Here is a 14,623-nt window from a genome sequence, read left to right on the forward strand (position 1 = left end):
GTCTTTTGATAGAAAAAAACATGCATTTCTGACAGCAATGTTTGATGAATATCTGTCAGTGCTCAATGAATTCTCAGCTTAGCACAGAAAACACCATAAAATTAGTAGTTAGGCTGTCAACAGTCATAAACAACAGGAGCTACTAAGGCTTGGTATCGATTCAGATTTTCTGATTCGGATTTCACGAATCGATGTGAGTCTAATTCGCAAGGTCCCATTTTGATTTAATATCGATTTGGTTTGCGATATTCACTTACAATGTCCATTTTGCTTGGATGTGAAAGAGATTCTCAGAGAATGTGTGCTGTAAATTGTACAAGAAACCCTCTACCTGATACATTTTTAAATTATTAATGTTTACATTAAGAATTGACCCGTAAGCAGTTAAATGAATGTGTTTTTTATTTAACACACTACAGAAGTCGACACAATATAGTGCACTCTACTGTCAGTGAGTATTGCGTGACCAGATATGTGCTTTCCTTCTTCCTTCCTCCTGTAGTGCAGTATATAAACAACAGCTTTAGACTTTAAATTAAATCAACAGGCCAGTGTAAATAAGGTAGCTACAAACATACCTACTGTAATGTAAACATCTACGATACCTCAGGAAAACATATGCTGTGCATTGGTTGTCTCACAAAAACGTTGTGCTACAATCTTGGCGTTGCCTTCTATGGAGCAGGTCCTGTCGTGTTCAACAAGATCTGGACACAAGATCTTGCACAACAAAATCTCATGCACAGAGAGATCTCGTGGCCAGATCTCACCGAACACGGTGGGAGCTGCTCCACTGAAGGCATCGCCAAGCTTAAAGGCAGACGTCTGGCTGCATTTCGATTTATAATCCACAGGAAAAGACGTATTTTAAAAGATTGATCTTGGATTTTATGAATTGATATCGGGAAATTTGAACAAAGATCAATTTGAATCAGATCAATTTTCTTAAACCCAGTCCTAGGAGCTTTTGTTTTGAAGATTAGAAACAATGAGGACTTCAGGTAACCCCCACTGTATAGAACTGACAGCATTAGATACTCACTAATTGCACAGTTTAATTCAAAAATAAATTGATTTTATTAGCATAAACAACATGGGCATCTACTGTAGGTGATCTCACACTTTCTATACATAAGTACAGATGTTTTGTCTGTATCATTTGTCCTTGACAAGACAACATCCACTTTTCACATCTCACCACTGATCACTTTAATGTTCAGGTCAGATTTGCTCCCATTGAAAGCACTTCATCTAGCTATTACTGCAGCCTGGAATGATATGGGGTTAAATGAACAAGCCACAGACATACTATTCAATTACAGGAGCAAACACATACACACACTCTTAACACACTCAGAACTTTCTGCTTCAGTAGCTTTTCATACCGAGATTCCCAGGGAACAAATGTTCCACCCGAGCGCATCTAAACAGTCCTCCAGACCTTTCTGGGGTTTTCTTCTGTTGTCTTTGTTTTCCCTGTGTTTCTTCTTTTTTCCCCCTTATCAGCATTTCCCTCAGCCTCGCCTCTTTGTTCATTGATTTTAGACCTCTCTATACCAATTTAAGTGCCATGTGTCAGAGCTGCTAACATGCGGAAGACTGAGGATTTGTGTCAAGTCACGAGAATAAAATCAAAAAAGGATAATTACATTTAAAAGGATAATGTCGATTGCACTGCACTAATTAAAGTATAAGTATACACTTTTTCATTTGTTAATTTTCTAAACTATTTGATTGCATCTTCACATCTCAGCCCTTGCTGTTACGGGTTATTAAATTTTACTGATTACAGATGATTTACAACTGACTGCATATGCTGCGCTGTTGTATTGGCTGTTTCTAGTTTGTGTGATAGAATAGGAAAATTATACATGCCAAGGGCTGAAATCCATTATCTGTTGAGCTATCACAACCACTCTGATTGCATTGGAAATTTACCAACTCCTATTGCTGCCTCCTTGAAAAAATCAATCTCAAATCTGTCGTTCTTGATTCCCAAGCTTGTTGTCCCACCTCAGCTGCTCCCTGTTTGTGTGAACAATTGCGTATCCTTATTGTTAAAACAGTGATTCACCTCAGTGTATAGCCTCTGTAGCAGCAGTGATGTCTCTTTTTTTCCTATGCAACAATCTACTTATTCCTCCTTCATGCATTCATACAGAAAAATTCACTCACAATGCCCCCTCTGGCTCTCCAGAAGGTCATTAACCTCAATCTGTCTCTGTAGTGCTTGAAGCCAGTGATTATCATCACCTGATTGGGTAGATGGTATTGCTGAGGTCTGTACTGATAAGACAGCATGAACATCCCTCTTGCTGATCTAACAACACATAAAGAGGATGTGACAGCATGGTGCTGAGTTTATTATCATTGATATTTCTCTGGATTTCCTTGGTTGCATAATTTGATGATTAAGAGCACAATAAGATTCTTGAGCAGGTCAGATCAAATGTATGTGCCCCCTCACCAAAGCTGCATGAACTGGGGCAAGCAGATTCACGCAGCCAACTTCCCCTCCAGCAGAAACAACAATGAAAGTCTGCTCTTCCATCGAAGCGGGCGGGGGTGAGGTAGGGTTTCCTTTGTTGTGGAGTTGTAGCATCAAAATTATGACTCCTGACTCCCCTCAGGGAAGGGTTTGAGCTTTGGGTTCACTGAGGGTGTTAAAGAAATAGGGAGATAATATGCTTCACTGCACTCCAAAGAAGTCCTGGTAATCATGGCCTGCATGGAGAAGCAGTTACTAGAAAGAGACCTGTGAAACAACAGGAATAAGCTAAACATTCCTCTTTTCCAAAAGATGAAAATTGTTTTTTGGGGAAATTAGCAAGGACTACACATCACAAACCTCCAGAGACCTCCAATTGGTCATGGTAAATTCTTGGAAAAAAACAAAGCAGTGCAGCATAACAGATCCGAAAGATCATTTAGCAATGAAACCCTTTCTTACTCCCTATTCCTCCCTCCTCTCATCCATAACCAATGGGTCGCTTTACTGGGACTTAATGGCGTCCCAGCTGTGAACATGGGCAGGCCCAGCCGAGTGCACTGTGCCGGAAAGACCCCTGGACCCTGGGGGAATTCAGCCAAGTGTCAAGAGTGGAGCAGGCAGTGGTGTGGAGACAGTGAGTCGAACAGCTCCATTGATCTGTGGGGAGAGGGGCTTTACCTCATAGTGATGCCATTTTGGCCTTTATTTCTCAAGGCACTTGGCAGCCCTCATACAACGCTTCACGGTGATACAAATTAATTATATAAAGTGCTGTATTATACTGTGCAATGTGGTAAACATATCAAAGAAAGAAATCATTTGTGGCTCCTACTCAATAAGAATTCTAGATTTCTCTTGTTTTTTTGTCTGAGCTTGTGAAAACATTTTTATAATGGCTTCTAGACTCTGGGGGAGCTTTACTAAATTGAGAAAATAACCCCGATGATGTCATACACAATGTCTTACAAACTAGGGGTGAAGGGTTTGAGCTTTTACCATTTAGCATAATTGCAGCTTGACTCATAATAATAATTGGGAATAAAACTCTCTTAAGGACATCATAAAACCTGGCTCTTGTGAGTCCCCCGACTTTATGGATATGCAATACTAAATTGCTGCAATACCCCTTAAAAAAAGAGGTGGAAATTACAATAATTTAAAGATTAGTAAAACAGTAAAAACCATTTGTAATACAACAGCAATATCAGGCTCCTGCTGCCCGCTATGCTTTGACTTTTAAGGTGGAATTTCCTTCTTCATCCTTGTCTTCTTCTTCCTCTAACTGACCTGACACTCGTTTAACCTCTATCAAGTTGAAGGAATGTCACTGTCCATTCAGGCCACACACATGCACACACACACATATCGTACATTAATGCACACTGTGCCTGGAGACCTTCTCCACCTACACACAGCTGTCTGCCACCTGCTGTGGAGCAGGCATGCTTGCGGAAGACACTTCATACCGCTTAGTGTGCATTTAGCACTGCTCCAAGCTTGTGGAATTCCACTGTTAGATGACTTAGTCCTGCTTAGCAGATGCAGTGTAACAGATGGAGGTACTTTCCGTCTCCATGTATTAATTATGGCCACTACTTGTATATTAAAAATTGATTTTTAATGGGCGCTCGGCATAAGGAACGAACTATATACCACTTACACTGCTGTGAGTTTGCATCTGTCTTGACGTGCAGCTCATCCTCCATCCTCTTTTCTTTCCATGCTTTTCCATTCTGCTCCAGTAAAGCACTGTTTTTTGCAGTGGAGTGCTCATCAAGATGTGTGTATTCAGGTCAGATTTTCTGGGGGAAAAACTTGTTTAACGTCACTAAGATGTACAGCATCTGGGAAGATTTTCTGCAAAGAATTATTGTTCCTCTGACAAAATGAAGCTGAAGTTGCGTGACTGTGGAAATTTTAATATGGACTTTCACATCTTACCCCTGAATTATACCTCCCACATTTTCCTTCTCGCATTTGAGAAAGACGCACCACAAACATGCTCTGGAGCTGCACAGATTCTACTCAATATTGATTTTTGTATCCTAGTAGTCACAAGAGCATTCTGGGGTTTATTTTTCAGTGCTTTACTGGATGTTAAGCAATAATACAGCTATTATGTTTAGACCACTTGTATGAAATGTTATCTTTAAAAGTATTTGTTATATTTTTTTCTGAAAGATTTTAATAGATCCATTACAGCAACACCAACCATTTATCTGACAGTTCCATCTGTATTGTCATCCTCCCATTGGCTTTCATCATACCTCTGATGGGAGTCGAGGGGTGTAAATGATTCACCCAATGCCCTGTGGATCATTTCTGCTCCAGGCTACTACTGCCTCATTATGTCACTCCCTTGGTCCTAAAGAAGTGTGGTCATGTGTATGTGTGTGTGTATGCCACTTACTGTTTATTCTATCCTTCTTTAGTATACAAATGCATTTTTTTCTTTGTATATTCAAAACATACACTTACTTGCTAGTTTATTTGGTTTGCTTCAAAATGATTTTCCACAGTTTATCACATATGGCAAATAAAAGCATCAAATCATCAAATTTGAGAAGCTGGCACCCGTAAATGTTTGCCACTTTTGCTTGAAAGATGACTACAATGATCAATCAATCATTTGGATTGTTTTTTTTTTTACTTTTTTAAGCACTTATGTCATTGGATCTACTCTGTAAAGCATTGACTTTGCATTTTGTGAAGTTCATACAGAGGCTGCATGAGAGTATTTGTGAGTAACAGATGGCTCTCTACAAAAATCTTCAGCTTAATATCACAGTATTATCTTTGAGTTCACCGCACTGTCAACCTTAAATTAGTCCATTAGTCATCCTTTGGTTCAGAGCTTACAGTACAGCTGATTTGTCAGGTCACACACGTGTGTGTTCATTTTTGTACATTCAACAATCAGATTCTTAGGTTTGCTCTCTATTTTGGGAAAGTCGTAACATTATGCAATGTTCAAGCCTCAGGGCTAAGCCATTTACAATGGGCTTGTAATGGGAGAGAAACTGGGCTGTGCAATGAGTAATGAAGAGTCTGTCTGAGGTAGCCATGGGGATGAGGTAGCTCTGTGTTTGTCTATGTGCTCCCATTATGGTCTTAGGCACGTGCAAACACATACTTTATCATTCATGCCTCCACCACCCCTCTTTTTCTCTTTCCTCAGTCTTCACTCTCTCTGATCCACACCCTGCTGTCTCACTGTTTTCATTACCTACAGAATTCCCTCAATCACTCTGTCATACTGTCTTTTCTATTTCCCTTTTTTCTTTTTTTTTCTTATTTTTTTAAAAATCTTTTCCCATTCTACTCCCTCCAGACTCTGGGGTTGCCTTTCCGCTCAGCTAGATCTTCCTTCCTTTCTTTTCCTATGTCACTGCCTGCAGCCTCCTGCTCACCCCACCCCCCGTCTACAGGGACAATTGAAGGGAAACAAAAAAGAGAAGACACTGGAGTAGGCCTCTCGAGTTAGGAATGAGTAAGTAAGGAGAAGGGTGTTAACATATCGGGTCTGCTTTTATGGGAAACTACTCAGACCTAATTTAGGTAGCTATTAAGTGGTCAGACCTGCCAATTTGATTTTACCAAAGAGCGTATGTGTGCACACATTGGTAAAAGATAAATGGTGTTTTTAAACCTAATGGAAGGTTGGAGCACTTGGGAAGTGATGGCTCTAAAATGGGTTGGTGGTGTGTGCATCTTTGTGTCTTTGTGTATGTACAGTCTCTGTGTGCATCTTTCCACTGAATGGATGCTACATAATTCAGAAGCCATTATTTTTGTGCCCTACTACAGAGAAGAGAAGGTAGAGAGAAAGAAAGTAAGGACTGTTGTCCATAACAGTTTTAAAAGCAGTCTTGGAATGAATGCTTCTGTAAAAAGTATACATTTATGAGCTTCTTCATAAGACCCATGCAATTTTTAAATTACACAATGGATTTAGAGGCCAAAACATGATGACCTACCACAAAAAGATCATATAGACCAAAGTTTATTCCTTTGACGTTCTAAGCAGCCCCAGTCAAGCCTCTTACTGTCTACCATTTTGCTCACTGGTTTTCCCCCTTATGCCACATTCTCTCCTTTCCAAGCATTTGCCAGGCTGCGGGGGGAATCACAAGACAGGGGCATGGCAATTTAAGCAGGCCTGTCACATGCTGCTTAATTCAAATAGGCTATGATAATTCGCCTTTTCACTCGTCCTCCCTCCCCGTCGCTAACTAACCTGCGCGTTACCATGACGATTCGAGTGGCTGGGTGGCCCATCGTTTGCGCGTTCAGCAGGAGTTTCCAACCCCTTTCTTTTCTGTCTAACATTCTCTGCCTATGGTGTCTCCCACCCATCCCCCATATTCATGATATCCACCTGCGCCCCGCATCTCCATCTCATTACTGTTTTCACCTCAATTACACCCAGTTTACATCGGCGCTCGTGACTCCAAACCCCTCCCCTCCTTCAGTTGAGACAAGGAGCTCTCCCTCTCTCTCTCTTTCTCTTTGTCTCACCTTGGTGCGCGCATCCATCCATCTGTCTGAGCACACCCATTAACACATTTGCGATCCCATCTCTTAAACTGCAGTGCCAAATTTCCACTAATTTCTATACCTTTTTTATCCACCACTGGGGAATATGAGAAAGCTGAGGAGTCAATGAATGAAGTCTCTAACTCTCAACCTTCTGTTGTTTCTTTGATTGCCCTGTCCTTCCCTTGACACTTCAGCATTTCATTTTATTTTTTTGCCAGCAGATGCGTGGCCTTTTACATGAAAGGCATGTAGCTGTGAAATGGTACAAGATGAGGCACTGCACCCCAACAGATGGAGCTGGGGAGAGGAAAAAGATTGTTTTTAGGGGAGGGGAGAAAATTATAAAATGGAAGATACTTGGCACAAAAAATAAGTAAAATTGTAATGATGATAATTCTATGTCTTGCAGTTGCATTTTTGTCTTATATTAGTACATTTGGCATGTGAAAGACTTAAAATGCTGTTTTCAAGTTCCTTGAGTATTTTTTCAATTTACCTTTGATTTTTATGGCAAACGTTGGCATACTCTTGCATATTCTTTAATTTTTGGATTTTAATCCCACTACTCATCTTGTGGGACACATGACATCACAGCATGGGAGCAGATGGCTCAGCACCAAAAAGATTTCAGAAAACTAGAAAGGAAGAGCAAGGGAGAGGGAGGGAGGGTGCAGAGCTTGAATAAACCCATCTGCTCACAGATGGATGCAGAATTCATTTGAGGCTGTTAGGACAGTCTTGTTGCTATTTTTGTCACGACGTTCCATCTATCGCAGAAGGTGGGATGGAGGCTAAAGGAGGAAAATTGAGAGGGAGAGAAGTAGTTGCAGAGATGTGTGAGGAGGTGTCTGCTCTCCAACTGGAGGCAGGGGACGCTTGGAAGGAGGATAACAGGCTCCCAGAGTGCAGCTGGCCTTGTTTCTGGGGCTGATGCCGAGATATTCATTGTGTCTTTATTACTGCACAGAAGCTGTTAACCTCAGTTTGAAATGATTTGTTAGTCACAGAACATCGCCATTGACATTACGATGCCATAAATAGAGATACGTTTTGCAGAGTTGAAAAGGAAAGCTTCTGACAGCATTTTATGTGATGAAATCCTCTCATTGGGAAATTTTATTAGAGGAACAGTTGTGAAAATGGCCTAACGGTAAAATGACTTGGTCAGTCATTGCAACATAATCTTTAACACTGGTAACTATGTTGTTCAGTGCTCCATGTTAAGGCTTGAGCTCAAAGTAAAGACAGTGTTGTCATATTATTAGAGCCCTTGACGATGTTACCTGACAATGCTTTGAAAACAGTTTATTAATAGTAATAAACCTAATGGAAAGTAGGAGCACTTTTTGCCTAGTTGAGAGCAGAAATAATGATAATCTGACAAACACAGATGACTGACGTAGGTAAGTTGTTAGCAACGCAGCTGTCATCTATTTAGCATCTCACATCCAGTAGAGCAACATTAGCACTCAGGCTTCACTTTGCAGACCGGGAGCTACCTGCTTGCCACCACTGTCTTTATATTATACTTGCTCTTGATTTTCCTTAACAGGAAAGTCAACTAGGCCAAAGTCCCAGAAACTAAAATATTCTACAACTTCTAATTTGGAATTATTTATTTTGATTTGGCTCAATATTTCCGTCTTTAAAAATTAAATACTTTATGTCAGGAAGTGTTATTCTAAGTCACTTAGAAGTCTACTTTCCAGGTCAAAATAGTTGTTCACTGCACGAGGCAAAACATGAGATCTAATACCACTTTATGTCTCTAATTCAAATGCATCATGTCAACTCTCCTCTTCTTCTCTCCCTCTGCAGTCTCTCATATTCCTGGGCTGTGTGGCAGCTGCAGGGCTTGGCCTCAACCTGCTATGCCTGGCCATCTACCTGAGCTGCCTGTGCTGCTGCCGCAAAGACGATGAGGAGGAGAGTAAGAAGCCAAACTCTTGTTGTGTAACCTGGTCCGCCGTTGCTGCCGGCCTCATCACATGGTGAGGAAGTCAACACATAGACAAGCTGTTATGACTAATTGCTGATGATAGTGCTCTCACACACACAGTTGAGGCCTGCCATTCTGTATGTTTCCCAGTTTTCTTTATTGGTCACTCTGTATTCCTAACGGGAGAGCTGTAAGTGGTTTTCACTACACAGACTCTCACTCTGTCTTTGCACATTGTCTATTTTCACAGAAGATCCATAACTTATAGTCAAGAGACACCCTGAATATTAGTCCAAATACTGTATGTGTGTGTGTGCCCCCCTGTCTACTGTGTTTGCTAATCTATTTGTCTGCCTGTCTCTGTTTGCCAATTTGTATTCTTAAGACATTCAGGGACTCTCTTTTTGGTCTACATGCCTGTCAATCCGCTTCTCTTTTGAAATAGTCCAGCTCCTATTTGCAGTTCTGCAAGTACGAGTGGTTTGGGTTCACAGTGCCATAGCCAGCCTTCTTTATTTCCCCCCTTTTGATGAGATCAGTCTTTGATCTATTTCTGCTAAGTCTCTTTTCCATCTGTGAGACATTGATGTCATTCATGTGGATGAAATCTCTCTGATACCATCTTACCTTTGCATCATTTTTGTATGATGTCTGGTTTTAAAAAAAACAAAAAAAAACTTAAAATGAACCCAAAAGAGTGAACATTTTTGCTATTTTTCCAGGGAGTGGTCTTCTCAGTCTGGACATGAAATTTTCAAAACAACTCCTTAGGAAGCTATAACTGGTGGTTTTACGGGATTTCGAGACAATTGGCTGATAACTCAGAAGCCATGAGTTCACAGCGGTGTAAACTAAATATCCTGTTTGTGTTCTGACTCTCAAGTACCATATCATTGCTGTCAGGCAACCCATCCTCATGTGGGTGTATTATAAATATTCTGCTGACAATACACAGCATTATTGCCTGTGACAAGTCTCTTGACCTTAACACCTTGAACCTCTGGATAGGGTGCAGCAACTGAGTCTGCAAACAAATGGCATGTAGGAAGATAGGTTGCTATGTAAAATAACTAATGTGACAAAAATGCAATCATTTCTCTGTTGAGTAGCTTTAAGTATTCTGTGTTACTGTAGGTGTGGATTAACAGCTATAAAATAAAAAAAGAGAAAATAAGGCAGAGAAGCAAGAAGAGCTTTGCAATATTATATGCATTTGATTTATTGTATATTTTGACTATATTCCACCACACACTTTCCAAGTTTTGATAGGAATATTATCAAAATATATAAGTAATATATAAAATACATATAAGTAATTGTGTATTGCTCTGGAAAAATAATAGGCTTTTCAAACTTTTCCAACAATTGTAAATAACATTTCCACCAGCTTGATGCTTGCCTAACCTAGCAGACTGTAAAGTTTATGAAGTGCTGCCCATTTATTATGCTTCTATAAAAAAACCCATGTTTACGTAGCTGGGTGGGTAATGCAACCTTAATAATGGAGAGCAGGTTACAGGTTACTAATAACATTTTTCATTAGTCTCATTAGTCCACATCGTGCGTCACCGTCACACCACAGGAAATCTGTGATGAATTTCAATCGTAATTATCACATCGTATTCATGAGGAAATAGACTTTGTTTAGTATGAGGTTTATGTGAGAGCAGGAGAGATGTTTCCTTGTTTATGAGATCATATCTGGCTGGGTGTTTCCCTGAAGATTTTACATTAGAGGAGCGGTGCAGTAAATTTGCTTTGTTTTGGCTGGAGGCAGCTGAATCTCATCATATGTCGAGCTGAAAACTTTTCTGATGTGAAATGACATAATGTTTAGCTGCAGTAAAGATTAATGACATTAGTATTATTGCCTATAGCTAGTACATACACAACCTGGAGCATTTCATTATTTTTATTCAGAACAAGCTGTTAACATCAGCTCATTCTGCAGCTGTGTCAGACTTACAAAGCAACACCTGCCGCTGGTAAACATTAACCATTGCAACTCTCAAACTTTAGGGGCAAAGTTCAGTTCATAGCCTGTAATAAAGTTACCCAAAAAGCATAGGCAGTATTGCAGCATAGTCATCATCACTTACATCACCAAATAGTAGCTATTAAGTCATTCAATGAGATGTGCTCTTCCCACAAAGTAACTAATTGAATCTTGTGCTAGATGAGTGGATGTCTCTCTCAACCATGTGACAGTCATGTTTAGCAGCCAGTGGGCATTATTAAATTAGTTGAGCCTCAAGCATTTTTTGTATGTCTTTTTTTTAAAAAAAGACAAAGTTCACTGTGAGATAGAAATATGCTGGGTTTTCATGGTTGTGGAAAAACTCCTGGAACAATTGTAGGTTCAAATCACACTAATGATTTACATCCCCTTTCCACTTTGTCATATTTTGGAGCCACTGTCCATATCTACTGGAAATAATTTACTGAAGTGCAAGTGAAAAAAGATGGAAAATAAATGTTCTTCACAAAAATGCCTCATCAAAGAATTTTTAAAAAATATTAAATTTATACTAATTCAAATCCAAATGCTGGCCGCTAGAAGCATGTTGATAAATATTTGGTATGTCAGAATACCTTTGAGTCACTACTTGTAAAAACAGCACTGAAGCAATAACTATATGACACTCAGCTTGATGCTGCATACATTTATTCAGTGGATTTTCTCTGTCAGGGCTTGCAAATGGCTTCTGTTCCCATCCACTCAACCAGTCTTCATTATGTGGTATTTAATCATTCATGGGCAGTTTTTAAAAACATAGAATGACTTAAAAAGTGGCAGACTTCCGCACTTTAAAAATGTATGTTGCAAAACCAAAATTAGAAGCGTAAAAAATGCAAGCAGCAGCAGAGGAGTCTTCCAAATTGAATGCCAAAAATATGTTGTTGGTTCTCCACCTCCAGAACGACACACACAGTTTTCTCATCTTACACTCCTGTGGTAAAGGTTTAGTCATAGGTTTAAGCACAAAAGCTATCTGGTCAAGTTTAGGAAAACATTGAGGTTTGGGTTAGATTTGCTTCTTTGTTAAGGTTGGGGGACTTTCATCGTCATGGTTACAATAATAACCACTTGGCAATGGTTAGGAAACAGCTCTGGTGATGGTTGAAAGAAGCCACTGTTGACATTCCCGTGTTAAAGTCCATCGTTTTGTTGAGCCATCCGTCCCTCCTCCCTCTGCAGACTTTGTGCCTTTTTAATAATGTCACACTACTTCCTCCCAAGTCCTACCGCCACTAGAGGGCTTTGTCTGCCTTTGTCACTTGAACGTAAACAAGTGTTGTTTGGGGAGGATTTGATGAAACGATTAAAGTTTTCATTTTTTTCTTAGGAGATTCTCCTGAAGGCATTCTCACCAAGTCTCACCAAAGTGTTGTTCTCAGATCGACACAACTCATAAAAGTTCTCTTTCTTTTTCCTTCTTCAGACTATTTTCTCCAGTACAATCTGGTTCAAGAATTGAGCTTTCTGTTTTGGATTTTAAAAACTTTTCTTCTTTGCTTGTTTGTAACTATGTCCATACAGCTAACGGAGAAATAAATAAAGTCTCAAATTGTTGATGATGTAAACCCTTTTGCAAGATTTCTACCCTCCAAACAAAAGCATGTTCTTTTCCTGTGAAGTGGCCCATGCTTTGTAACGTTATACACTGTAAAAAATAATGTTACTGCTATAAAATATGAAACGTCTTCATATATTATTATTTTTTATCTCAAATAGTGCTCTACGGTAATCCCATTAGACTGCACGTTTTTGGTCTGGAGTAGATTTAAAGAGCTTACGTGGCGCGACTTGATAAGTTGTAAGACTTTAATATTGTGAGATGAATGAAGTCGGAGGAAACATCCTGCGGGAAATCAGCTCCCCTTCATCTGATTCCCAACTTTGATTATGTCAGTCTACTGGATATGCCAAAGGATGGATGTGATTGCCCAGTAGATTTCATATTGGACTGGAGAACAGGAAAACTGGCTTCATTTTAATCTCTTCAGTCCAACTCCTTTACCTCTTTTCACCCTCACTTTACTCCCCTCTTCTTTTGCTTCCTTTCCCTCTGCACTCAGCCTTGTCCATCCTCCACTCTTCCTTCTGTTTCTGCTTAAAGCTGTGCCTTCCTCCACTCTAATTATGTTTGACAGTGGCTGGAGCTGATATGCCATGATGTCCATTCTAATTAACACTGCTGAGGCCAGAGCAGATGTCACTCAGTGGCTGTGGTTGTAGCTCGGCTTGTGGCGTAGCAGATTAGCTGTGTAATTATACTGTAGTGTAACTGACTTAGCTTCTCATGCTGAGGACATCTGTACTCTTACAAATCGGGATTTTGTGAATGATAATGCTTCTCTTGTACAGTAAGTTGTTAATAGTGACCTCTATTGCCATACGATGTACCAGACATCCGTCATCTTAAATATCTCCTGTTAGTTTACCTAATATTGGTTGTGATGAATGGATGTCCGGCAAAAATGGAGCATCAGAAGATATTGCCATTTTTAGGACACAAAAATATCTGTTTTGTATATTGTATGGGTTGATAATCATAGAGCGTAACTGAGAAGCAGGAAGAATACAAGAAAGGAAGAGGGATGAACTGTCTGTTTACATTATATCTGTGTATGCTCCTTTGGATCTTGTAACCGAATACCTAACTATCAGTGTGCCACCAGTAGTATTTTAAATCCCTCATTCACTTTTTGGTGTCATCTATTTTCAGTAACTGAATTTACAACTTTGTTTTTACTGCATCTTGTGTCTCAAATTGGCTATTTTAGAAATGTTCTAGCTCTGAAAATAGACCCGTTCACATGAAAAATTCAGAGAGGAGCTATTTGTGTTTTATATTACAGGCCTACTGCATATTAAGGGGATTTTTGGGGGGTGGCTTACTTGCTTACTTCAGTAGGGCGGGGAAAAGTATAAAATCATCTATTTATATTTGTCCTCTTAAGGGAGTCTTTGCTGCAGTTTTGGTGCAAATCACAAATACTCGTCTATTCATAGTAACCAAGACCTTTTTTCCTTGCTGCAGGCTGAAGCTTTGGTTCCTTTTACTGAATTCCCCTCACTGTCTTTTATCCACTTTGTCATTTATCAACATGACAGTTTGGACGTTTGCTCAGTGCATGCCTACTCAAATCTATAATATTCTTTCTCTTTGAATTAGACCATAGATATTTTAAGGTGCAGCACTAAAAGGACTGAAAGGACAGAGAGAGGGATAGAAAAAGAAAGATATATGCCTCTTTCTTTTTCTATTTATCTACACATGCCTCTCTGTCCTCCCAGTTCTCTTATATTCATTAAATTCTACCCTTAAAATATTTTCATGCTTCAAAGAAGTTCAAGTTTCTCCCGGCTACTTTTACCCAATTCATTTTTCTGCGTCTGTGGCATTAGAGGATCTGTTTAGACACACTGAGATGAAAGAAGAGCAAATCCTGTTGCATGTTTTCTTTTGTAGGTGATGTCTTTTTGTGGGGAACCAAAAACAAAAAAACCCACATCCAATGAGTAAAATGTACCAGTGTATGCATCATTATTTGTTTATTATTTTAACTGTGGGTGCATGAAGCAAGACAGATCTTTTTCTGTCTTGTTGTCTTTGTCCCATTGTCTTGTGCTCTGCTTTTGCATCACA

The 14,623-nt window shown here is 39.6% G+C and overlaps 1 protein-coding gene across 1 annotated transcript in view; it reads left to right on the top strand.

Annotated features, from left to right (window-relative positions):
• Window positions 1-14,623, top strand: part of ttyh2 (tweety family member 2) — a 59,341-nt gene that overhangs the window by 6,716 nt on the left and 38,002 nt on the right. Inside the window, exon 2 of the mRNA XM_062443272.1 lies at window positions 8,849-9,021. Coding sequence (XP_062299256.1) covers window positions 8,849-9,021 — 173 coding nt within the window. The remainder of the gene's footprint in view (window positions 1-8,848; window positions 9,022-14,623) is intronic.

The sequence above is a fragment of the Scomber scombrus genome, chromosome 21 (genome assembly GCF_963691925.1).
Source record: "Scomber scombrus chromosome 21, fScoSco1.1, whole genome shotgun sequence".
Lineage (NCBI taxonomy): Eukaryota > Metazoa > Chordata > Actinopteri > Scombriformes > Scombridae > Scomber > Scomber scombrus.